The following is a 24091-nucleotide window of genomic DNA, read 5'->3' as shown; positions in this document are numbered from 1 at the left end:
AGTGAAATTACTATTACAGTTTACTTCATGTAGATCTGCTGTGCATTGCAGGTAGCAGTGCTTGCAGATAGAAATTCAAATAAAAATGACCTGGCTTTCAGGGGTAGTGAGCATTTGTATTTTTCTGGAAATCAGGCCTGTTACTTAGCATCTGACTTTTAGGTATGCAAGGATGAATTTTTTTGCATGAAGCATGCACTGTATTACAAGGCATCTTCCTTGCAGACCAAAATTTATTAAAATTGCTAATTTAACTTATTTATTTGGTGGACTTTTTGCCCACTGCAATCACACAACCTGCAGACTGCTGTGCTGGTCCTCTACTGTAGTGATTTCTATCTTGTGACAATTTATTTTCTTAGGAGCAGAAGTATGATGCAGTTGATTGAAATACTCTGACAGTAAAATGTGAGTGTTTTGGTGAAATACAGCACTAAAGTCAGCTCAAATACTAACTTCATGCCAAAGAGAAAAGTTCTTTTTTCTATCACATTTCTGAGGCTACATTCTTTGCATCCAGCACTGAAGTCAATAGTTACTCACATGTGTGAATATGCATAGAAATGTTTGCAGTATTGACACTTGACAAGACACCCATTGTAGAACAGTAACAGTAAGCAACTCTCCCTCGCTAATCATGTGTTACACTCTTGTACTAGGGTTCCAGATTTCCTGATAGATACCAAATATTTGCCCGTCTCTAACAAATCAGATTTTTATCTGCTGGTGGAAGATCATAGTTAGTCAGCAAAAAAAGGTAATAGATGATTTAGTCCTATGTGCCATTCAGTTCTTTAAGGGAATTAATTTTGGAAAGAAATCAGTTTGAATATATGGAGAAGAGCAGCAGTGTAGCCTGTAGGACGTGCAGAGGTTGACTGAACAAGGCTGGGCCTCAACAGTTTGCTCCCAAACCTTTTGACTAACCAATAGGATCTGTACTAGGTCTTGCGATGCATCCTGCTTAGTCTGATGAAAATCCTTGATATGTGCTCTGTGTGTAAATAAAAGGTAGTGAGGGCAAGTGGCTGGCTTGCTGCCGGAAGAAGTAGGCTTGTAGGCCCTGCCTTCATGCCTCATTTTGCCATTAGAACAAAACTTCACTTAGAACTGCAGGGCTTTTTCCAGAAGCTGATTTTTCATTATGAACCAGGCGCTGCTCCTTCCTATTTGTTGAAAATAAGCTAGGGCATGTGAAACACCTGAGACCAGATGTTTCATTTCCTTCTATAATATGTAATCATTGCAGCAATGCAGGCAAGCAAAAAGAGGCAAGATATGGGTCCATTCTGTTTTTTTTTTTTTTTCCACATTTAGTTCACGGCACTGCAAAACAGAGATTCCTGGGCAGTGGCAAAGTTATGTAGCACTGAAATAATCATGTTGCCCATTCTGACAGAAAATATTTTTCAAGGACAGACTGGCCCCCAGCCTGCAGGTATTTTGTTGTATGAGAACAGTGTTACCCAAACATTATGGGAAAGAAAATTGTACCTGTTCCAGTTTCACCTTGCTGCTAATTGGCTGTGAACACCTGTATTAGATATCATTTATATAAAGCAACCTTTTGAAAAGTTAGTCTGTTCAACAAGCCGAATGAGTTTATAAGCTCTTGATAGTGTTGGATAGCTCACGTGCTATTTAATATGCATCCCTATAAATACAGGGCATTTGAGCAAGATTCTGGCTTTTCTGACTTTTTAATGTGTTGCCTCTGACTCCTCAGAGTGACTAGGGCAGTAGCAGTGGAGTAGGAAGGAGAGCTGTCACTAATCCTAACGTCAGCCAGTGCTGAACAATAACAAACAGTACTGAAGCAAATTTCACAGGTTCCTCTGCTGTTTGTGGTTCAGGGACTGGGCAGCCTTCTGGAGAGGAAACACAGTTCTGGAAGTGCTGGCTTCCTGCAGAGGATGTCCATGGTTCTGGGATACCTCTTGCTTCTCTTCAGATTCCTACACTGCAGATGTTTAAGTCTGAATTAGTCTTCCTAGACTTTATTTGTATACAGAGGACAGAAATAGGTATGTACTTTTAGGCTGTTGGCTTCTTTGTCCTACTTTGGGGTTTTCTTCTTGTTCTTTGTTTTTTCTTGTCAACAGTTTTTCCCTAACCCTTTCCAGCAAACAGGAAATGGAAAAGATCCTTGGTCTGTTTTAGTAAGGAAATGTGTTTGTCTACTATAAATGTGTTTTGTGTGAGAATCTAACCCTGATCCTAATGACTTTTGAATGTCCTGGCTAATTTCCATCAGAGTTGACAGAGAAGCAGCAAACTGGGGAAAAAAAATTTTCCATAAATTTCACAAAAATAAGCAGCTGGGGAAAGAAGGAAAACTGTTTCTGTCCCTGCAGAGGAAAAGGTGGAAATACACTTTCATGTCTAGTGAATTGTAAAATTACTGGCACAGGAGAGAGTTGGAAACCTGGTTTAATTATTAGTTCACTGCACTACTGTTTCTCTTATGGAACTGTCCTCTGGTTATAAACTTCTGTAACAGTCCACCACCATTCTTTTTTGTTTTCCCGCTCTCTTTCACTGCTGTGTCTGCCCACAGTGATCAGGCTCCTTGCAGCATAGCTGTGAGGCAGAAGGGTGGTGACTTGCGCTACAGAAACAAAATCTGTTTGACAGCTGGTGTGAAGACAGCTGCTCCGATTCCCTCCCATCTGGTAACAGAATCACCTCATTTAGGACTAGGTGTTCAGCAAGAAAACTTTTGCTACCAAGGATGAGCAATGTGGTATGTTTGGTCCCAGAAAAGAAGCCAGTTGCTTCTTTGATGCTACATGGAGGACCAGAATTTGCTGGCAAGGTTTTTAGCTAAGGGACTGTTTAATTCTACAGGTGTTGGCATTTCTTGACTTGTGAGTGAAAAATTAATTTCAAAGTGTAGTAGTGGTTTTTTCCAAGTTACAGCTGTAAAAGATACAAAGTCACCTCCTTGCCTCCTTCTGGGGAAAGGGGGAGGGTTGTATTTGTGATTGTATACTCATCTCCTTGTATGCTTCCCAAACATACTAATGTGGTAGTTGTTTAGCACTCAGCTTCATTAATAATATCAGCGTGTGTCATGGTTTAACCCCAGCTGGTAACTAAGCACCATGCAGCCGCTCACTCACTCTTCCCACCCAGTGGGATGGTGGAGAGAATTGGGGGGAAAAAAAAGTAAAACTCGTGGGTTGAGATAAGAAGAGTTTAAGAGAACAGAAAGGAAGAAACTAATAATGATAATAACAGTAATAAAATGACAAGAATAATAATAATAAAAGGATTGGAATATACAAAACAAGTGATGCACAGTGCAATTGCTCACCACTTGCTGACCGATGCCCAGTTCCTGAGCAGTGATACATCCTCCCCTGGCCAACTCACCCCGAATTTATATATTGGGCATGACGTCACATGGTATGGAATATCCCTTTGGTCGGTTTTGGTCAGCTGCCCTGGCTGTGTCCCCTCCTAACTTCTTGTGCCCCTCCAGCCTTCTTGCTGGCTGGGCATGAGAAACTGAAAAGTCCTTGACTTAGTTTAAACATTCCTTTAGCAACAATGGAAAACTTCAGTGTGTTAACATTATTCTCATACTGAACCCAAAACATAGCATTACACCAGCTACTAGGAAGACAATTAACTCTATCCCAGCCGAAACCAGGACACAGTGTTACAGCTTTTTATGTGTTTGAGGTTTTTTCATCCCCACCCCCCTTCCTTTTTCTCTCTCTCAAGTTTTCATATATGTATGAGAACTTGAAGTATAGCCTTTCTGTCCTTTAACTTTGCTTTTGTGACACTATTTACATATACATAAAGTGCTGTCAGAGGTTTCTGAGTTAGAAGCCTGTTTAACCAGTTACCTGTCAAGAGCTTTCAGTACGATAAACATACATAGGGAATCTTCTGTAAGATTTTTCATAGACATTCTTCTAGCTAGCAGCAAGGGATGCCTGAAACTCAAAATGTGTAGGCAGTACTTTTTCTTTAGCTCTATTTCTAATATACAAAACATCCCATGGGCTAGCTTGCTTTCATGATGTCTATAAGAAGAATCTGTGCTACCATATGTATGTGCATACAGGGAAATATTAATGCTAGAAATCATCATCTTAAACACCCTGATGGATTTTACAAGGTAGATGTGAAAACATGCATGACTATGAAGTACTGGGAGTCATCAACAGAGAGGAGAAAAGGAAAAGATTAGTTCATCCCTTCTTTGAAGATGAACTTGGCTTTGTATTAGTGTATTATAATCTTCTGGATGTGTGGCTGGGATAGCTAGAAATGCTCAGACAATATTCTAATATTATGCTATGGTGTCTGTATTTGAGACAGTAGTGAGCAATTCTGACTCTTTAATCTAAGACTGCCAGATACTGGCTTCCCTTGCAGTTGAAGGACAGAAGTAGTTGTATGGCCTAAAGTGGTTGTCTGTAGAAAGCTTACTGAATACTGGTCTTCCTTATCTCAATTAACTCTATAGGCAGGTGAGACAAGGCAACACTTTTAAATGGACATTTGAAACCATTCTTTGTAGTCTTGAATGCAGAAACAGTAATAGCTGTCTTTTGGGTGTCACAGTAAGGCTAGTGTGTTCATTTAATGTTACCATTTTTGCATTGTTCTCACCATTTCATAGAGCACATACTGTAGATGTCAGAGGCTAGATTTCTCTTGAGCAGGTTGTACATTTCTGTGATACTGCTATGAGTAAGTAGTCTGGCCTCAGGAAGGAATAAAAGCAACCTGAGAAGCTTTTGTTTCTACAGGGAAGAATATTTGCGTGCTCAGGGTGATGCCAGGTGATGGAAATGTAGACTGGAGAGTACAAAGCTGGAGGTGAAGGGAATGCTCACTCTGCCCAAGCTGACTTTGAGCTGATCTGAGCATAGTGTTAGTGAAGATGCTGAGGAGTTCTGGGCTAAGGTTTTCAGGTGTACTGACAGGTTACATGCTGTCTTTGAAATGATTGTCACAAAGCTGTGAAAATATACCCATGGTGCATGCTGTTCCTACCTGTTTGGTTCTTAAGTAAAATGAAAGCTCAGTGGTTTTGTCCTGGAAGACCAGATGGTGTGGTGTTGCCACCTTGTGCTGTGATGAGAGATTAGGAATCTGGCATCCCAAGAAAAGAAAAAGTACAACAGTGTATTTTAGAAAGCAAGACATTTCCTGCTGATTTTGGGATTGGGATTAAGACCAGTGTGTTCTCCACTCTCCCCATCCCCCTGCTGGTTTCTAAAAATTTATACAAACATTTCAGTATTATTTGTCTTAGTCCAGTAGCATGCAGGCTATTAGTTGAAATTCCACATGACCTAGTTTTCTTATATAATTTTAAAAGTGTTATTTATACAATAGGGCAATATATTCATGCTCATATTGTCATAATATATATAAAATTGAGTATTTAAATTGTGAGGTTTTTTAGCATTCTACCACTATTACCCCTGTTGTTAGAATATACATCCTGTGGATAGATGCTGCTCTAGAAAGTAACTGTTACCTCTGATTTATTTTTCATTTTTGTCAGCTGTTGTGTCCACAGTGCATCATGGCAAAAATCATCATGAAGTTGACTAATGTAATAGAGAAAATGGTTATGGCCTTTTAGCTTTCTCCTGCAGAAGTTTTGACTGCATGATTGTAGTAAACTTTATTTTCAGTTTCATACTGAAAAATATTATTTTTTTTTAGAAAAAACCCCCAAAATGTTTTGCTTAATCAAAACTAGAGTGCTTATATTTTCTATAAAGATGATAAAAGGGGATTAGTAAATTATAATGTTTTATTTTGTAATGTAACACTTTTTCTACAAAACAAAAAAAAGGGAAAAACCCCAAAACTTTTTGCTTAATGAAAATTGTAATGCTTACAGTTTCTGTAACGATGGTGAATGGGGATTACTTGGCTGCACTGTAGGAGAGCAAATTTTGTCCCATCTGTGCCCTTAGTTGTCTTGTAAAAAAGACTGTCTTTAATTTTTTACTTTCTCAAGTACTGTCTGATGGCAAAGTATGAGGCGTTAAAATATGGAGTATACCTGTTGCATTATACTCCAGTTTGTCTATTCAAAGCCGTAGTCCAGATTTCCTTGGCTTCCTTGTAGATATTTTAACTGCTGATCTGTTCCCCATAGTTTGAGACAGACCACTTTTCATTTAAAGCAAATTCATGACATTTTTTACCTTTTAAAGAATATTTGAATATCAGTCACCAGTATTAAGATTACTGATGTGTTTAATTACACCGCTACATTCTTCATGACTTGGCCTTTGAATATAGAATCATAGAATAGTTTGGGTTGGAAGGGACCTTTAAAGGTCGTCTAGTTCAACCCCCCCCCGCAATGAGCGGGGACATATTTAACTAGATCAGGTTGCTCAGAGCCCCGTCCAACCTGACCTTGAACGTTTCTGAGGATGGGGCACCCACAACCTCTCTGGGCAACCTGTTCCAGTGCCTCACCACCCTCATCATAAAAAATTTCTTCCTTCTATCTAGTCTGAATCTACCCTCTTTTAGATTAAAACCATTGCCCCTTGTCTTATTGCTACAGGCCCTACTAAAAATCCTGTCCCTATCTTTCTTATAAGCCCCCTTTAAGTATTGAAAAGTCACAATAAGGTCTCCCCGGAGCCTTCTCTTCTCCAGCCTGAATAACCCCAACTCTCTCAGCCTGTCTTCACAACAGAGGTGTTCCAGCCATCTGATCACCTTTGTGGCTCTCCTCTGGACCCACTCCAACAGTTCCATGTCTTTCCAATGCTGGGGACCCCAGAGCTGAACGCAGTACTGCAGGTGGGGTCTCATGAGAGTGCAGTAGAGGGGGAGAATCTCCTCCCTCGACCATGATACTTTTGATGCAGCTCAGGATATGGCTGGCTTTCTGGGCTCCAAACATGTATTGCTGGCTCATGTTGAGCTTCTCGTCAACCAACACCCCCAAGTCCTTCTGTGCAGGGCTGCTGTCAATACCTTCATCCCCCAGCCTGTATTGATACCAGGGGTTGCCCCAGCCCATGTGCAGGACCCTGCACTTGGCCTTGTTGAACCTCATGAGGTTCACATGGGCCCACTTCTTAAGCTTGTCCAGGTCCCTCTGGATGGCATCCCATCCATCAGGCATGTCAACCGCACCACTCAGCTTGGTGTCATCTGCAAACTTGCTGAGGGTGCACTTGATTCCACTCTCTGTCATTGATGTATTTTGTTTCCAAAAATAATGTTTCATTAACTGTATTACAGATTAATGCTAAAGACCCATGCATACAAAATTAGAATGGGGAGAAGTGTTTTGATTACTTTCCAGGTGGATGTAGGAGATGGGAACTGCTGAAAAGACCAATTTAGGAGGACGTTGTGCACGGATCCATTTCTCCAACTCTTATTATGTGATGATTGTGACTTATTTATTTTCAGGGCAGCAGGTAGAGTAGCAGAGGAATTTGTAAAGAAAGTAAAGCTTTTGTTTGTTTTGGATTTTTTCTTTTTTGTTAGACTGGTATGATGGCGATATGCTTTTCAAGTGACACTGTAAAGTCAGACCTGGGAATATCATGTCTAAGTGTAAAGACACCCACAGCATTCTTCTTTGCTTTCCCAGGGGAAAAGAAGAATTTACTTTCCCAAGAGGAAATAATAACATGTAATTGACTCGTCGTTATTTTTTTTTGTCTTCCTCCTTTTCATTTTGGAAATTACAGTGTAACAGAGTTAGTAGAGCAAAGGTTGTTTTTTTTTTTTCCATTGTTGCTTGCCCTCTTAAATATATGTGCCCTCTTAGTATATGGGGGGGAAAAAAACCACTTTCTGAATACTGTTTATCAAAATACTGTTTCCATTTCATGTTGCTTTACTTGAAGGTGCTATTATTAGAACATCTTCCTGTTTATTATTAACTACTTCCTTTATCTTTTGCTGTCTTAAAATGCATCTGGACTAAATATATGTATTTTTTGGTGTGTGTAGGTTCAGCATAATGCAGATAAGTCTACTACACTGAAACTAGCAGATTTTGGCCTTGCAAAGCAAGTTACAAAACCCATATTTACTGTGTGTGGAACACCAACGTATGTTGCCCCCGAAATACTTGCTGAGAAGGGTGAGTGCATATATGTAATTTGTTGTAAATCATATGATTACTCTGCACTTTCTAATCATGGATATATTCCAGAATGTTTAAGCCTACTGATATGTCTTTACAGGGTAGGAGGTTGGCTAGCAGTGTAATCTGTGAAAGGAAAGGAAACCTTTTAGCTTTTGACAAACACAAGCATGACATCAGTCATGTTTGCATTATTAATGTCTATGGTAATATAACACTGATTTCCAAGCAGATAAGCCATAAAATATCATAGATGGTAATTGCTGAAGTGGGGAAGTGAACAAAAGCTCATGTTGCAACCTGAGGCTAGTCAGCCCCATTTCATGACTGTAACCAAAAAAACTTTCCAAGGCCCCTAATGATGCAAAAATGTTCTGAACATATATGTTAAACTTACGTAAGAAGCCAAAACATGTTTTGCATCAGATGAAATTTTGGAAATATCATATCCAAAAAGATTCAGACCTGGAAAGGAGTCGGTTTTGTTGATGACTCAAGGAAAGGTATTTATGGTTTTTGTTCTGTGGAGCTGGGTTGCACATCTCCAGTTATATCCAATTTCAATGGAAACTTGGCACTCTTAGTGCTTTTTCAAAGAGAATCTGAGGAGAACTATTTTAGAAATATATGCTGTTTTCTCAATTAGTCTCCAGCTGACACTGGCCTTGTGAGACAGTGTTTGTGAAACATGTTGAAGAAGAGAGGTACTTTGTGAGAGCTGTAGTTATTAACAGGCAGAGCAGCTCAGCTTGTAAGCATGGTGTACCAGCCACTTATTCTTCTGCTGACCTCATCTTTTTGAGAAACTGAGTAGAGCTTGTGTGTCTCTTGGAAAATAGAATGAAAAAGAAACAGTTTTCTACCAGTTGTGAGTTTTCTTTCTAAAACAGGACTTTTGGTTTGTCTTTTCTTCCTTAGGCTATGGGCTCGAAGTAGATATGTGGGCAGCTGGAGTGATCCTTTACATTCTGCTCTGCGGTTTTCCCCCTTTTCGCAGTCAGGAACGTGATCAGGAAGAGCTGTTTCAGATCATACAGCTTGGTCACTATGAGTTCCTTTCCCCATACTGGGACAATATTTCTGCAGGTAAGATTCAGCATGTATAGCAGATCTGAGAAGTGACAGACTTCTTTCTGGAGTGGGAAGAATGCCCTTTTGTTCAGGACAGTGAGCTCAATGAGCTTGGGGGTGTCTTACAGGTCTCTTTTGTGTGATTCTGTGTTTGCTTTAAATCTGAATTTAGTCCTCTGGTAGTATCAATGGCTGTGAATCTGAATAGTAGGTCTGATTGATTTAATTGATTGCTCCCTTTCTGAGGCAAGAGCAAGGTTTTCTTCACCTTGCTTTTATGAATTGTCTCTGTAGAAAAAGGTACCAAAATAATCTCCAGGTTTATGTTAGATTGTAAAGTTGTGTGCAGAAATCCTAAAAGCTGAGAATGAAATCCTTGCTCTGCAGAAAGCAGTGTGGATTTTTCTATTGAGATCAACAGGGTCTGCACGTAGTAGTTTTTTCCTTCTTATAGGCTAGTACAGTGTCTTTTGTGTACTCTTCAAAATCGGAAACTGGAAAACCCCTCTCTTCCCACACAATCTTTTTAAAGAAAATGCTCAATGGCATTCTACGACTTTTATGCTCCTTGAGGGATGAGATACTCAATGCGAACTCCTGTGAATCTGAACACCTAGCCTGATGCCTTCAGCATGCTTTCAAGATTAAATTCCCTTCACCTTCTCCTCTCTTTCTGAAGGGGAGAATGATATCAGTAAAAGATGTGCTGGAGATTTAACGTCTTCTGTCACTAGTTCTAAATTCAGTTGTTAGAGTATCTCCTGGGGATAGTCACAAAAGTCATTATGGTAAAATTAATAAGACAAAATAAAAAAGACTTTTTGTATAGGTGTAACTGTCAGCTTCATTACGTTACTGTTCTTCTCCCCTCCCTCCTTTTCTTTCTTTCATAATAGCAGCAAAAGACCTCATAACCAGGCTGTTGATAGTGGATCCCCAGAAACGCTACACAGCACGACAAGTGCTTCAGCACCCTTGGATCAGAACAGCTGGAAAAACTAACAGCAGAAATTTGCAGAGGGAAGTGACAATAAACATTGAGCGTCATTTCCGGGCCCAGCGCCGGAAGGAAGTTGTGGATGAGGACACGTGAAATGTCTTTAACCTCTTTTAGTCTTCTTTTTATTGATTAACAAATTATTTATGTTTTCTTTTCTAAATTAATTGAGCCTTTAGTGTATAGCTGTTGCTGGCCATTGCTATGCCTTTTTTTTTTTTTTTTTTTTTTATTCTGAGATTCTGAAGGACAGAGATCAAATTTGCATCTACTTCCCTCTGATGTTACTTATGAGTCTCTCTGTTGACAGCAGTGGGGACTAGATATTTCCTGGAGGGTATCTATTATTTTTTTTTTAATACTGATTTGGGCTTTTACATTATGTATCTCTTTTGGATGACAAATATTTGCTTCTGTGGCTGACACTACCGATGACTGTGAAATGTTTTCTTTTGTCTCTCTTTGTATGATAACTTCCAGGAGTTTTGTGTTTATAATGTTTTGTGTTTATAATGTTTTCAAAATAGCTGTCTGCATACACATCCTGCACTAATTCTCTAAACTGTCTTTTCACCAATTCTTGCTAGCAATAGAGAAGGTGAAGGAATTTAAAAAAAAGTAATTATATTCTTTAGCTGTAGGATATGTTAAATAAGCAGCAAGATACTATTTATTAAGTTGTGAGGGAAGAAAAATCTTTATAGACTAAATCGGATATTTTATGATATCTCACTTGGCAACATCTTTCATTGGATGTTCTCATGGACAGAGCAATAGACTGTACAATGTTTCTGTGAAAACTATGGTAGTGCTGTCTAGTATGGTAGTTTTGTTTATGAGAAGAAGTAGGAAGATAACATGGCTGATACCTTTTCAAGACTGTAATAACAGCTTTCAAAGTGCTTTTCTTCCTACTCTGGGAAGTAGGAAGTCAAGCAATTCTAAGGGAACTTTGGTTCTTTTCCCAGAGGTGTATTTATGGAATGATAACCCAAGTGTTTTTTCATACTTATTTTTTTCTTAGGAGACATCCTCATGCATCTGTGGCTCTTCTGTGCTGATGGAGAAGAGAAAGCTGGGAATCTGCTTTTGTGACTTAAGTTAACCCTTACCTTCATGGTTCCCCTTTCATCAATACACTTTACAGCTGAATTGCTTTTATACACTTTTTCAGTGTAGTTTAGCAATTGTTTGGTTGTTTGGTTTTGATTTTTTTTTTTTCCCCCCTGTTGCCTTCTCTGGGGACTCTTTCTCCTTGCTTCCATGAGAATGGGCGATGCAATGAAATTACATTAAAATTCAACTTGGGGAAAAACAACAACTTGTTGGCTATGGAAAATTCTCCCAGGGGAAGTGTCAGATTCTTCATTGCATATATTTTTTGTAATTTGATTGGATGCATTTTTAAAGAAATCCTGGGGGGAAAAATAGAGTCCTGAGAAGGGCCATGACCTAGAACAGCTTTTGAATCTCAGAATTTTTGGTTAACTAATCAAATCCAAAAAGCACTTGAGTTGTCTGTTTTATAATGCTTTGTCCACAAGTTCCATGCACTAGCAAATAATAGCAATGTTAAAATATCAGTGGTATTAGCATTGAATTCATAGCTTGTAAAAATGAATGAGGGTATTTACAGTTGCAGAGCTGCTGCTCTGCCTATGTATTTCATAATGAGAAATGTCAGAAACATTTCAGAATTAGTAGAACATTTTCATAACTATAAGAACCAGAATGTTATTTTTGGTGAGTGCTAATATTTTGTGTGAACTTTCTGAATTACCAAAATGTGTGGGGTACTGTCATCATGTTTGTGTTTCAACTTGTGACTGTTTTTCTGCAAAAATGATGGATGAAAGTAGAGACAACTTGGCTCTTAAAGAAGAATTGCACTTTCAATTGAACTGGCTTATTTTTAATACATATTGGAATAAGACTTGCTGTGGAGTTCAAGAATTTGTGAAACAAACCAGTCAAATCTTTACTGTATACCCAAGCAGTATCTATATGATATGTCATACCTCTCCTTTTGAGGCCCTGAGTCAGGAAGACTTTCCCTTTTCCTGAAAACAAGAATGGATTTAAGTGCTTTCCTGAGTTAAGGCTATGTGTAACCTAATATTCTAAAAGCATTGCGTGGTCTTTGAGTACTAGTAATAACTTCTCCTCTGTTAATTTAAGTCTATTTTGGATAGGAAAATGTGGAAAAATAGCTTCTGACTTGCAATATAATATTTTGTAATTATCTTATTTTTAATATAGTCATTTAGGAATAAAGTTTGAAGTGACAAAAAGAATATTTTATCAGCAGTGAATCTGACAGTTTGGAGATTGTTATGAGTTGCCTTTTTCACCTTTAAGAACCTGTCTACAGCCTCATTCATAGCGCAGAAGATAGAGAATTTGCTTGTAATGAATATATAAGTATTTTTTCAAAGATTTTGTTTTTCTCTCACATTCTCTGGGTCCCAGGCAGACTAAATATGGACTGTGCTGTGTACTGTCACCACATTGCATCTGTAAGTACAGACCATGCTGTGGCAGTGCTGAGGGACTGGTTTGTTGGTGTTGCTAATAGACATTTGGCATTAGGACCTCCTTCTTCAGGTTGGAGGCTGAAAAAGCTTCCAGGTTCTTCTCAGGGTTTTTGCCTTTTTCTTTTTCTACTACTTAGATATTCCTTTTCTCCCATTGCTTGCAGAGTTCTTGCTCTACCTCTGCGCTGTTCTAAGGAGTCTAGGTCCCCAGTCGTTATGGTTTAAGTTGCTTGAAGCAGTGAGAACGCATACAATTTTGGAGAGCTCAGCTTCAAGCATTGCTTGCTGATGTTGAAAGTTTGTAAGATTAGAGAGGACTCAGACGAAAAAAAGGTGAATATCCCTTATTGGTCTCAAAGATGTCCAGTGTCCCCTCATCTCCTACTGCCTTTTCTCAAGCTTTTCTCTTCCCACTGTATGACATTCCAACACAGACCTGATCTTTACGCTCTGTAAGATAGTTTCTGATACATGAACCAAATTCACACTCTAGGGATGAGAATTTTTGCTGTTCTTACTTCCTTTCCTGAGATTTTTCTAAAGATTACTGTCTCCTTGGGTTCTACAGTCATCTTCCCCTTATGCTTGCATTTCTTGATTGGTTCTGTTGTCTACAGGAAGTCTGAGGAAGCTCAAAGCTGGGGAAGATTAAAGTCTCACAGAGACCAAGTTCTTGCTGATTCCTTAGGAAGAAGAAATATCCCTCCTTGCCCTTCATTAAATCTTTGTGATTTAGAGTCTCATATGGCCTTATATTCCACTGAAAGTAAAACAAAAAACAAACAAAAAAAAGTGACCCTAGCTCCTTAGGTACTAACAATGAAGAAAGTCAGAATATACCACCAAGAAAAACAAACAAACAAAAAAAACCCCCAAAGCTAATTCATATTGCAGACCTCAATAGAAAAGATCCACTTACAGAGGATTTGCTAAGTCTAAGGCAACAGAAGGGAAGAACCTGTTTGTTTCCTGCAAGCTTTTGCAAATCAGCTGAGTAGGAATCCTTTCATGCCTCTTAAAAGTGTTGGTTGATTTCCTATCTCACAACCAGAGATCCTGACTGAGCTCTAGTTATTCCAGGTTTATTTCATACCTGGTATTGACATTCCAAAATTCTTTTCAATTTAGAAACCAGAGACCTTGACTCTCTGTCATCTTTACCCATAGGCTTGGCTATTCTCTAGTTGGTTGCAGTTTTTAAGCACACTCTCATATTTTCATGCCCTAACTGTAAGACTTCTCAGACTTTTGAGGCACCAAGATCCAAACATATAGAATTGGGTCATCAGTATTTCATTTCCTAGTGACACATGTGCCTCATAGAGTTGCTTTATTATTATTTTTTTTTATATTACTGGGTCAGCACTTTAAAGCATAGTCAAAACTTTCAACTACAGTAGTGACAAAGATGGTCACTGCAGGATAGCTGGGGTCTATGTGAGGATGTGCTACTCCCAGAGATCAGCCAAAAAGTCCTATGAAGCATTTTGAGCATCCTTGAAAGCCAGTGTTACTAGCTTTGTGCATCATAAACTTCCCTTGGCTGTGTTAGGAATTTCTGAACATTAAATCCAGGCTTTTAGTGACTGCCTGTGGACTGACAAATGAAGTAGTAGCTCCCTCCAATGGTAGACTTTCCGCTGTCTAAAGATAAAGTGGTCCCTGGATGTCCCCCTCCATTTGTCCACCAAGGTCAACTTCTTCACTTTCATGTATGTTATTACATTTCATTGATCCTAGACCTCACCTACCTATCTTATATTACCAGTCATCTACCTACTGTCATCTACCTCTCTTCTCTTGGATGACTCCCATTACTGAAAGGTGGTGAAATCTTCACAAATTAATATGTTTTTCTTCAGGAAATTCTGGCCTTAGAAATGGGAAATAGGAATGGAGCCACTGCAGGAAATGAGCAAAAATTTTTGAAAGTATTTAGGCATCTGAAAGTGTGCAAGAGATACTGGTGTTTCACACTGCATAGTGCATAACTGCCTTAAAATGAACAATGGGAATTTGGTCCTTGCTGGTATTGTTAGTCACCTAATATCTAAAAATGTGTCCCCAAGAGGCTTGTGATTGAAACTTGGCAGTACAGCAGAGACTCTGTTTCCTCTGAGACACAGACACTTTAACTTCTTTTATTCAGGGATCCTTCTTCTTCATCTAAGATTGTTTAACTACTCTGTGGAATAGCTGAACTCAAACCCCATTAAATCTGCCATCTCTATTCTGACTGGCATTGTAGGTGGGCATTCCATATCTCTGTTACTGCAATTTTTTTGGCTGCAGGGTGAAAGAGGGATAGTGGGATGTTACCCTCTGAGCTTGGACCTTTTGGGTTATGGTCCTATTGTGAAAGTGAAATTTCCAGAGCTGACTGCTTGCTGTTCTGCAAGTATCCAGATTTGAGGTGGTATTCAGTCTGCTTGAGAGTATACTAAATTTGCTGTGCTTATGAACTGATCTTCCCAAAGACAAGTTATCAGTCTGAAGTCTTTCTCCTACCATTTCTTCTGTCACCTAGAGTTCTCTTTAAATTAAGCAAAGTATGGAAAATGTTTTTTATGTTTCTGGGCATGCATTTTTCTGTCCTCCCTGAGTCTACCAGTACAAATCTTTACTGTTGACATTCTTGCTCCTGAAGGGAATATGGGCACTTTAACTGGACAGTGTATATTGGCTCTGTTTGTTCTACAATATGATTTATTTGCAACTAGGCTGAAGGTATCATTTTCTAAATTAAAATATGTTATAGACTTCAGCAGAAAAGTGGTTGTTCCTCCCCACCCCAATAAAGGCAAAGTATTTAGTGGATGTTATACTTCAATATTCTTTCCAATAAATTGGGAAACAATTGCATAGCCAAGTATTTTGAGATTTTTTTTTCTTTTCTTCTGATAATTCATCTATTTGGGAAATGCTTGTTTTGAAAGGTTTGCAGTTTCAATAAGTATTGCGTGTACTTTCATTTACACTTAGAAGGACCCATTCTAGTGCTGCAGTCCTTTGAATACTTACAGATGTGTTTTTCTTTGCTGCTGCATGTCATCCCATCAAAACCAATACAATTCTTTGCAAAACTGGAACTGAGATTCATTCTAACACCATTTTTGTCCCTGTTCTGCATTAATCATGTCTGCTATGATGTTAGAGCAATCATGACAAGCAGAGCTAGCTTCATTGAAGCTTAATGCACACAGAACTGAATTCTCCCATCATTAATTCTTATTCTGTAAAATTCAAGTTTGTTTAGAAAAAGATTTGCATTATTTGTGGAAACAGGCATCCTAGTTGAAAGAATTGATTGCAAAAGTGGCTTTTTCAAAGGACACAGTTTCTTAGTAGCTTGTGTATATTTTCATTCTGTTATTAAAAAAAGGTATTTTCCTGCAGGCCTGCAGTATCAGCTGAAGCAGTAGAAATAAAAAAATGTTTTCTGGATGTCAGCATGTGTGATAAAGTGGCTACCAGTGAGAATTAGTACAGGCTCTCATTTATTACATATTGGTATTTAAAGAGGCGGCAGCCTCCTCACTACTCTTAGAATAACTGTAGACTGTTAGAAATGACTGACTTATGATAATCACACAAAATTTTTTGCACTGCGTTTACATGGTATGTATAGGCAGCTAATTAAATCTGATTTAATGATTTGCTGTTAGGAGTAGGATTCAGCTGTGTTTCATGTGTCACTAGTAGTTAAAGTCAGAGTCCAGCAATATTTTTTAAAAAACTGGGCCATTAAAGTTGTCACTGCTACATACTATTTCTTTGGAAAAGAAGAGATGACCCCTTGTATCATCCAATTTGCTGATTAATTCTGTTGCCTTGAGTTACAAACAGATGATGTATTCCTGCAGAATTTTATCTTTTGAAATTAGAGCTGTTTTGATAATGTAGCAATTGGAAAACCAAAAAAAGTAAAGCTAATAACCTTAAACTGTCTCTGGAAATATATTTTGTTTTCTGAATTCAGATAATGAAATGAAGAGCTGGAACCATCTAAAGATTTAGAGAAATGCAGGATTATTCCTGTAGTAAGTGTTTCAGCAATTCAAGCAATAAGAATATTTGACCTAGCGATAACACGGAGCCATGCAGTACATTGCTAGAGATAAGTAGGTGCTACAACAGTCAACTTCCAAAAGTGTTTGAAATTGATATACTGCATAGGGAGTGCAGGACTGAGTAAGGGGTGCTCCTTCTAATCACTGGGAAAATGTGATGCATCATAAACAAAAGGTTATTCCTGCATTGTTGTTGCTGTGTTAGTTGGTAAAGCTTTCTCGATTTCAGTGACAACTGTTTTATTGTAAGAAGGCATAATTTCTCATGAAGAATTTCAGTGTAAAACATTTTAGATAATCTTTGCTTGTCAAGGATTTCAACAATGAAGACAAGTTTTCTAGAAAATGGAAGTGTATGATCGTTAACTGCTATGGTAAGTTGTCAAGCAAACCTTATTGCTGGATTTTCAAAAAGAATGCAATTTTGTGATCCAAAGCAATTGCAACTACCCAGCTTGCAATGTTGACAGTTTTAATGACATTGTAATGCTTCAGCATATAAACTTATTATTTGACAGGCTCAGAAGAAACCTATGTGCTTAGTGTAAGGATGGAACTAAGTGGGTCTGGCTGAGATGGAGTTAATTCTCCCCATAGCAGCCCCCCTCATAATGCTGTGCTCTGCATTGGTAGCTAGAAAGGTGTTGGTAACACACCAGTGTTTTGGCTACTGCTGAGCAGTGCTGGCACAGCATCAAGGCTGTCTCCCCAACATTTTTGCCCCCCTCAATGGCAGGCTGGGGGTGGGCAAGGTCTTGGGAGGGGACATAACCAGGACAGCTGACCTAAACTAACCAAACAGATATTCCATACCATATGACGTCAGCTCAGCTATAAAAGCTAAGTAAAGGGAGACAGAAGGGGGAGCATTTTTGTCTTCCAGAGCAACCACTATGCGTACTGAAGCCCTGCTTCCCAGGAAGTGGCCAGACATCGCCTGCTGATGGGAAGTGGAGAATAACATCATTTGTTTTGCTTTGCTTTCATGCGTGACCTTTGCTTTCACTTTATTAAACTGTCCTTATCTTGACCCACAAGCCTTTTGTTATATTTTCTCCTCCCATCCAGCTGAGGAGGGGGAGTGATAGAGTGGCTTTGGTGGGCACCTGGCAGCCAGCCAGGGTCAACCCACTGCAATTGAATACATTTTATTCATTTCAGCTTGGCTGGAAACATACTGGCCAAAATAATGTTCACATGGTGACTGATAGGTGAAAGAGGTATTATCAACCAGTATTTCAAATGGAAGTTGTGTCCTTAAAAATGCGAGTATGTTGGCTGTTTGGCTAAAGGTCAGCACGTGTCCTGATAGGGTATTATTTCTGTGTACCTTAAACAAAGAGAGACAGACACCATGTAAAATAGCCCCTCACCATTTGAAAGAAAAAAAAATACAAAAGAAAAAAGTGGGGAAAAAAACCAAGAGGAGGAAAAGCTGAAGAAAAACTTAACTTTTTCCAAGATGCTGTGGACAAATCTAACAAAGCTGTATGAGTGAAATTAAAAAAAAAAAAAAAAAAAAAAAAAAAGTCTTTTCCCTTGCCAGGGTGTAACATTCCTGTGATGGTTCCCCAGTTATTTCTGTGCTAGATTTATCCCACCTGAATTGTAATTCCCTAGCAATGGGACAGGAGGAGAATCCCTTAAAAGAAATAAAAGCAAAACTGCTCCACCATGTAAATAACTCTGAGCAATTATTCAGCCACACCAGAATTTTATGGAAGTTTCTTTTTAAAAGCTTTCATAACTCACACAGTTAATGTTGAAGGGATAAGCAGTCAGAGCTGGATGCTCGAATGTAACAGTAATAAACCTCTCCTGACAGATGAAGCCTCACATAAATTAATGGCAAATAACTGGTAAGGTTGTAAAATTAGTGTATTCTAAAACCTGTGTTTACGTACACAGTTCACCTGGGGAAAGGTTACAGGAAATATGAGGGAAACTTGAACAAAGATATGCAGGTAAGACCCTTGATGACCAGGAAAATGAATCGGTTCTCTAATTGCCAAAACAGACCACTGAATGTGAAGGTCACTGAAAATGATCCTGTATTTCTTTTATGATGAAATATTTATTTATTTTAAGCTTTGAAGTGGGATCTTAAGAACCACCAACAAGGGATTTAGGTTATCACTGTCTGTGAAATAATGGTATGATTTAGGCTTTTGAAGTAATTAGCTTTGAAAATCTTACCCTCCATTTAAAATATTTTCTGCTGGTTGTTAATCCAGTTTTTAAGGAAAACAAACAGATTTCTGTGACATTAAACGAAGCTCCTATGTACTTGCCATCAGCAAAGATTCCTTCACGAACATCTTCCAAAATGTATATTTTGAAATTAAAAGATCTGCTGGTGTTTCTGAGGGTGTTCCTGTGTGTTTCAATGGATTTGAGCTGGTGTACACTGATGGCGACTTTTGCCCCTTAGTTGCACATAACTATTGCTTGAAGCTTTTCAGGTTAGGGGCTTCCATGGGGGGTGCACGTGTATTTTAACGATGTAACTGCTGTATTCTGTGCTGGCTCTTCTGTAGCGTTAGTTCTTGGAGCTATCTGCCAGTGTTACTACTTTTCCATGTAGCACAAAAAAGAATATGTTATTCAAAACCTGCTATCAAAAATAGTGTCATCAGATCTTTGTTTTAATGAATTGGTGATGGACTGCTATGAATTGTACCAACAACTAAACAGCCTTTGCCAAGAGGATACTTTGGATGAACTCTTGGACAGATCCTGTACGAGGGATTCTGGGAAGAGAGCAGATGAAGAATTCAGCAGCTTCATTCTGGCAAGGTAAATCAAGGAACCCGGATTTGCTGTCGTTCAATTTGTTTTCAGTGTCAAATGGACTGAGAGTAAGGGTGAGGATGGGACAGCTTTGTTTTTTAAGTGGAAGCCTTCTTACTGGCAGGCTACAATGGTTTGGATTCCGGGGAATTTTTTTTTATACCAGTCCAAACTGTATTTTGTGAGTCCCAGACTAGAAGCTTTTCAGTTCATATATGCATACACATTTGCAATTTTGAATAAGACAGTTCTGTGTTGGCTGAAAAAAGCATGCTTTATTTTCATCGGTATATTAGCTATTATACTTCGATATTTTACTGGTTTTCAGGTGCAGTCCTTTTAGGTGAAAAATACAACTTGCAAAACAGGATCTGTATGTAACCCCATATAACCACAGATATTTAGGTTTTCAAGGTGATGCTTACTTTATTTTTAGATTTGCTTCTTTGGAAAGAGATCCTTTGCATCACTGAGGTGTGTGGATGTTTTTTTTTAACATGAAGCTTTCCTACTTCTGTGTTAGCTAGTAATAATAACAGTGATCCTTCTGGGGATCCTCAGAGGCCTTAATGAAATTTAGCTCTTTATTTATCAGGCATTAGTGCCTTGAGACCTCTGTGAATGGCTTTACAATAGGCCTTCTATAAAAGCACAGCAACCTGAATTCCTTCCTGGGAGGAATGTTGGAGCAGGGGGTGCAGGACAGCTGGGATCCGGGGTTCACTCCTGCCCTGCCAGCCGAGCTGATCCCAGGCTGGCTCCAGTGGGAGAAAAAGGGCTGGTGCGGAGCTCTGGAGGTCGGGGGCTGCTGCCATCCTGCTGAGGAGCAAGGGAGGCTTCATGAGTGCAAAAGACCAGCGATGTTTAGTTAGATCAAAGTCCTACCTGACGTCGGTCTGTCCTCTCACTCCTGCAGCTGTGGTCCTATCGTGATTTAACCCCGGGTAGCAACTAAGCATCACGCAGCCGCTCGTTCACTGCCCCCTTACCCAGTGGGATGGGGGAGACAATAGGAAAAAAAAAAAATAAAACTTGTGGGTTGAAATAAGAACAGTTTAATAGAACAGAAAGGAAGAAATTAATAATGATAATAATAACAGTAATAAATTGACAATAATAATAAAAGGATTGGAATATACAAGTGATGCACAATGCAATTGCTCACCACCTGCTGACCGATGCCCAGTTAGTTCCTGAGCAGGGATCCCTCCCAGCCCCACTGCCCCCCAGTTTATATGCTGGCCATGACATCACATGTTATGGAATATCCCTTTGCCCAGTTTGGGTCAGGTGCCCTGGCTGTGTCCCCTCCTAACTTCTTGTGCCCCTCCAGCTTTCTCCCTGGCTGGGCATGAGAAGTTGAAAAATCCTTGACTTTAGTCTAAACACTACTTAGCAACAACTGAAAACAACAGTGTTATCAACATTCTTCTCATACTGAACTCAAAACATAGCACTGTACCAGCTACTAGGAAGACAATTAACTCTATCCCAGCTGAAACCAGGGCAGCTCCCCAGCAGCCTTGGGTCAGGGTCACCTTCTGTCCCTGAGAACCTTCCGCCTTGTCTTAACCACGTCCAACTTTGAAGCCTCCGCTACTAGGAACAGCGAGAATAGCACTTGGTGCTTGTACAGTGCTTCATGTGTTCAAAGCTCTTTACAAACATTAACTAATTAAGCCTCAGCAAGTCCTTATGAGGCAGGTATTTATTACAGCTGAGTGTTTGCATTCACAATTAAGAATATGCTAGACATAATCCTGCTGTCAATCAGCCTAATTGACTTAAATGTCTAATTGGGTAGATGCCCCCAAGTAAGTTCAGTTTGAAAAAGGTTAGTCTGGAGAAGGGAATTATACACTGGAGAAAAACAGAGTGCAAGCAGAAATCCTCAGCCAGGGAAAGACAAAGGCAGCTCTCAGTGGTGGTTTTAAAAGCAGCCAGGGAGACAGGAGGTGTTTGCTCATTGCTGCAAAGTATCTTCAAAGCGGCTTGAATTAACCTGGAGTTAAAAAGTCAGCCTTCGTAACTGGGTTTGTTTCAACAGGGGAAATGCAAAGAGAAAATCCCTGGTAGTAGTAAGGAGAGCAGCAAGGGACTGAGGGAGGCTGCTCTGTGTCTAAGCACGGGTTCAGACTCTCTCATCTGGACTTCTGTTTTGCTAGAAAATGACGGCTTCCCTTCACATCTTGCAGGAGGCCAGCATGTAACCTGCTTGAGGCTGACATGTACCAACACAAACATTTCCTATGGTGGTGTTGAATGGTAGTTAGTATCTAAAGTGCCGGTAGATGGTACTTAAAAGATGAAATAACTTCTGTCCGGGACACATGAGATTAAGGACAGTTGGGGATTAAATGATAAGCGGCAATTTTTAGTTATAACCACATATAGTAATGCATATTAAAAGCGTTATGTGCATGATGGGTCCAGTGAACAGATATGATTATTACTCACTTTTCCTAGCCAGCCAGGCACAGTGGTAAGCTCAGGTCAGAAGATTTCTTTACCGACCAGCTCCACCAGACTTTGTGCAACAAGCGTGGGACTTGCGTACTCAGCTCCCTCCTTTGCTCTCCGTGCAGCCCGGGCCATACACTGCACAGTTGCACGATGCAGCGCTGTGAGCTGTGAGCCCGCATGCTGTGGGTCCAGGCTGTCTACCATGGGGGTGTGGAGAAAGGGAAAATGTCACAAACAGGAGACCTGAGCTTGCAAGTGTTGCCAAGGGAAAACCCCAGGCTCAAAGGTGTAGCTAAGAGCTTGCTTATCTGCTGCAGTCTCCCCTAGATGTTTTCTCTGACTCTCCAGGGGATTAGAAGGCATTTCAGGAGGTCACCGCTCCATCTTCTTCCAAGGTAAGATGCCTCTGGCGTTTCTGACGGACAATGGGCTAGCCTGTTCTTTCAAAGCTTGAAGAAAAAGATCTTGTATGCTTTTCAGGCAATCTGTAATAGTATTTTGCTCTTCTTACTGTCAGAAAGTGTTTCCTAATTTCTCTCTTGCCAAGTGAGTGTTTCTTGACAAAATCTTAGCTCATTGCTTCTGCTCATGGCCAGAATGCATTTGGAGAACAGGTTTATTCCCTTTCTCCTTCTGCACCTGAAGGTTGTTCCCTCCACAGTCACCTCTCTAGAGATGTGATGGGGTTGGTTCATGCCTTCAGCTAGAAAATCCTTGGGAGATGGGGACATCCGTCTGTCCTCCAGTAGGCTTACTGTCATTTTCTCAGATTTTTTTGAGCCGATCAAGCCTACAGTGGGATTGATACCTATGCTGAAGTGTATGTTTCATCTCACTTCACTGTCTATACCTCATTTCAGTGCTGTGTGTAAGCTACAAGCACTTTCCAGGTTGGGCCTTGCGTCCCCCCTTGCACCAGTCTCATTTCTTTATGTGTGGCTGCAGCACATACAAAATTTTATAGCTTGGGATATTGCTGCTGGAGAAATACTTTTGAGAATTGAGATTTAGTGGCACTTTATATGAAGATTTTAAGTACTTTACTTAGATCAGTGCTATGAGATTTAAGAAAAAGGAGGTCTACAAGGACTATTTAAAATACCTTCTGTGGAGCAGCGTCTAGAGACCATCCAGAGTGGACTCTTATTGTGCTAGGGGAGGTACAAGCAGGGTCTAAACAGCAGCTTACAAACAAAAAAATCCAATGCCTTTCTTCAAAATTTCACTACTGAAAGCAATCCTTGTGGAAATTCACAGTGAAAAGTGAGCAGCAGATAATATTTTTGCAGTTGCTGCAGAGAAACCATCTTCTTGCCTGCATCCTTTGCTAGAATCTGCAAACTTGGCTTTGAAAAATAGATGTGGCTGTAGATTCAAGCTGACAAGTGTTACAGCATGAAATGCATTTCAGAGGGGAAAAATGACAATAAGAAAAAGTATATTTAGGAAAGGATATGGCTTAGGAAACTGTATTGACCTGTTGAAAATGTTGCTTTACAGATTGTGACATCAAGAACATTTATGTCAAAGTAAAATCCAATAATGTTACTGTGTTTTAAAAGCAAATGCTACTTTTGTGATCACCCATTTCTTATGAACAAAGGAACAGTGGTTTAAAACAAAAATATCTGAATAAATTCCCAAAGAGCACAAGACAGATAATTTTGGGGTTTTCATTCTTTTTTTTGTATTCTGATGAAATTTCTATGATGAAGTTCATCAAATGGCTGCTAACACCTGGAGAAAGTACATACTCAGGTAATATTAGTTTTGATTTAGTGTGGGCTTATCTTCTCAATGTCTACCTATAAAATTGGGCCTTTGCAATTTTAGGAAACTAAAGCCTGACAATACATTTTGTTACACAACATGTGCATGCACGTGCATGTTGACTCTAATGATTGTATGTGTTTGTACTTATCTTATTTTTTCTAGTGATGCTGACTTGTCCCAGAAACTATACTGCTCACAGTACAAAATATTTGATGGATTTTTCTATTAACTAAAATGATAAAGGTTTACAGCACTGCAGTGTCTTGAAATGTCTCTTGAAGTGAGG

The 24091-nt window shown here is 39.4% G+C and overlaps 1 protein-coding gene across 2 annotated transcripts in view; it reads left to right on the top strand.

The window, feature by feature from the left end:
* Window positions 1–13600, top strand: part of DCLK3 (doublecortin like kinase 3) — a 29454-nt gene extending 15854 nt beyond the window's left edge. The window contains exons 3-5 of one of the 2 annotated variants that reach the window (XM_075056559.1): window positions 7972–8104; window positions 9026–9193; window positions 10078–13600. In XM_075056559.1, coding sequence (XP_074912660.1) covers window positions 7972–8104; window positions 9026–9193; window positions 10078–10271 — 495 coding nt within the window. In that variant the 3' untranslated portion in view covers window positions 10272–13600. Of the gene's footprint in view, window positions 1–7971; window positions 8105–9025; window positions 9194–10074 lie in introns of both variants that reach the window. The other variant, XM_075056550.1, reaches the window with a different exon arrangement.
* Window positions 13601–24091: the final 10491 nt, after the last annotated feature.

Source organism: Buteo buteo, chromosome 2, assembly GCF_964188355.1.
Source record: "Buteo buteo chromosome 2, bButBut1.hap1.1, whole genome shotgun sequence".
Taxonomy (NCBI): Eukaryota; Metazoa; Chordata; class Aves; order Accipitriformes; family Accipitridae; genus Buteo; species Buteo buteo.
The sequence above is the reverse complement of the archived record's forward strand: the minus strand, read 5'-3'. Positions and strand labels throughout refer to the sequence as shown.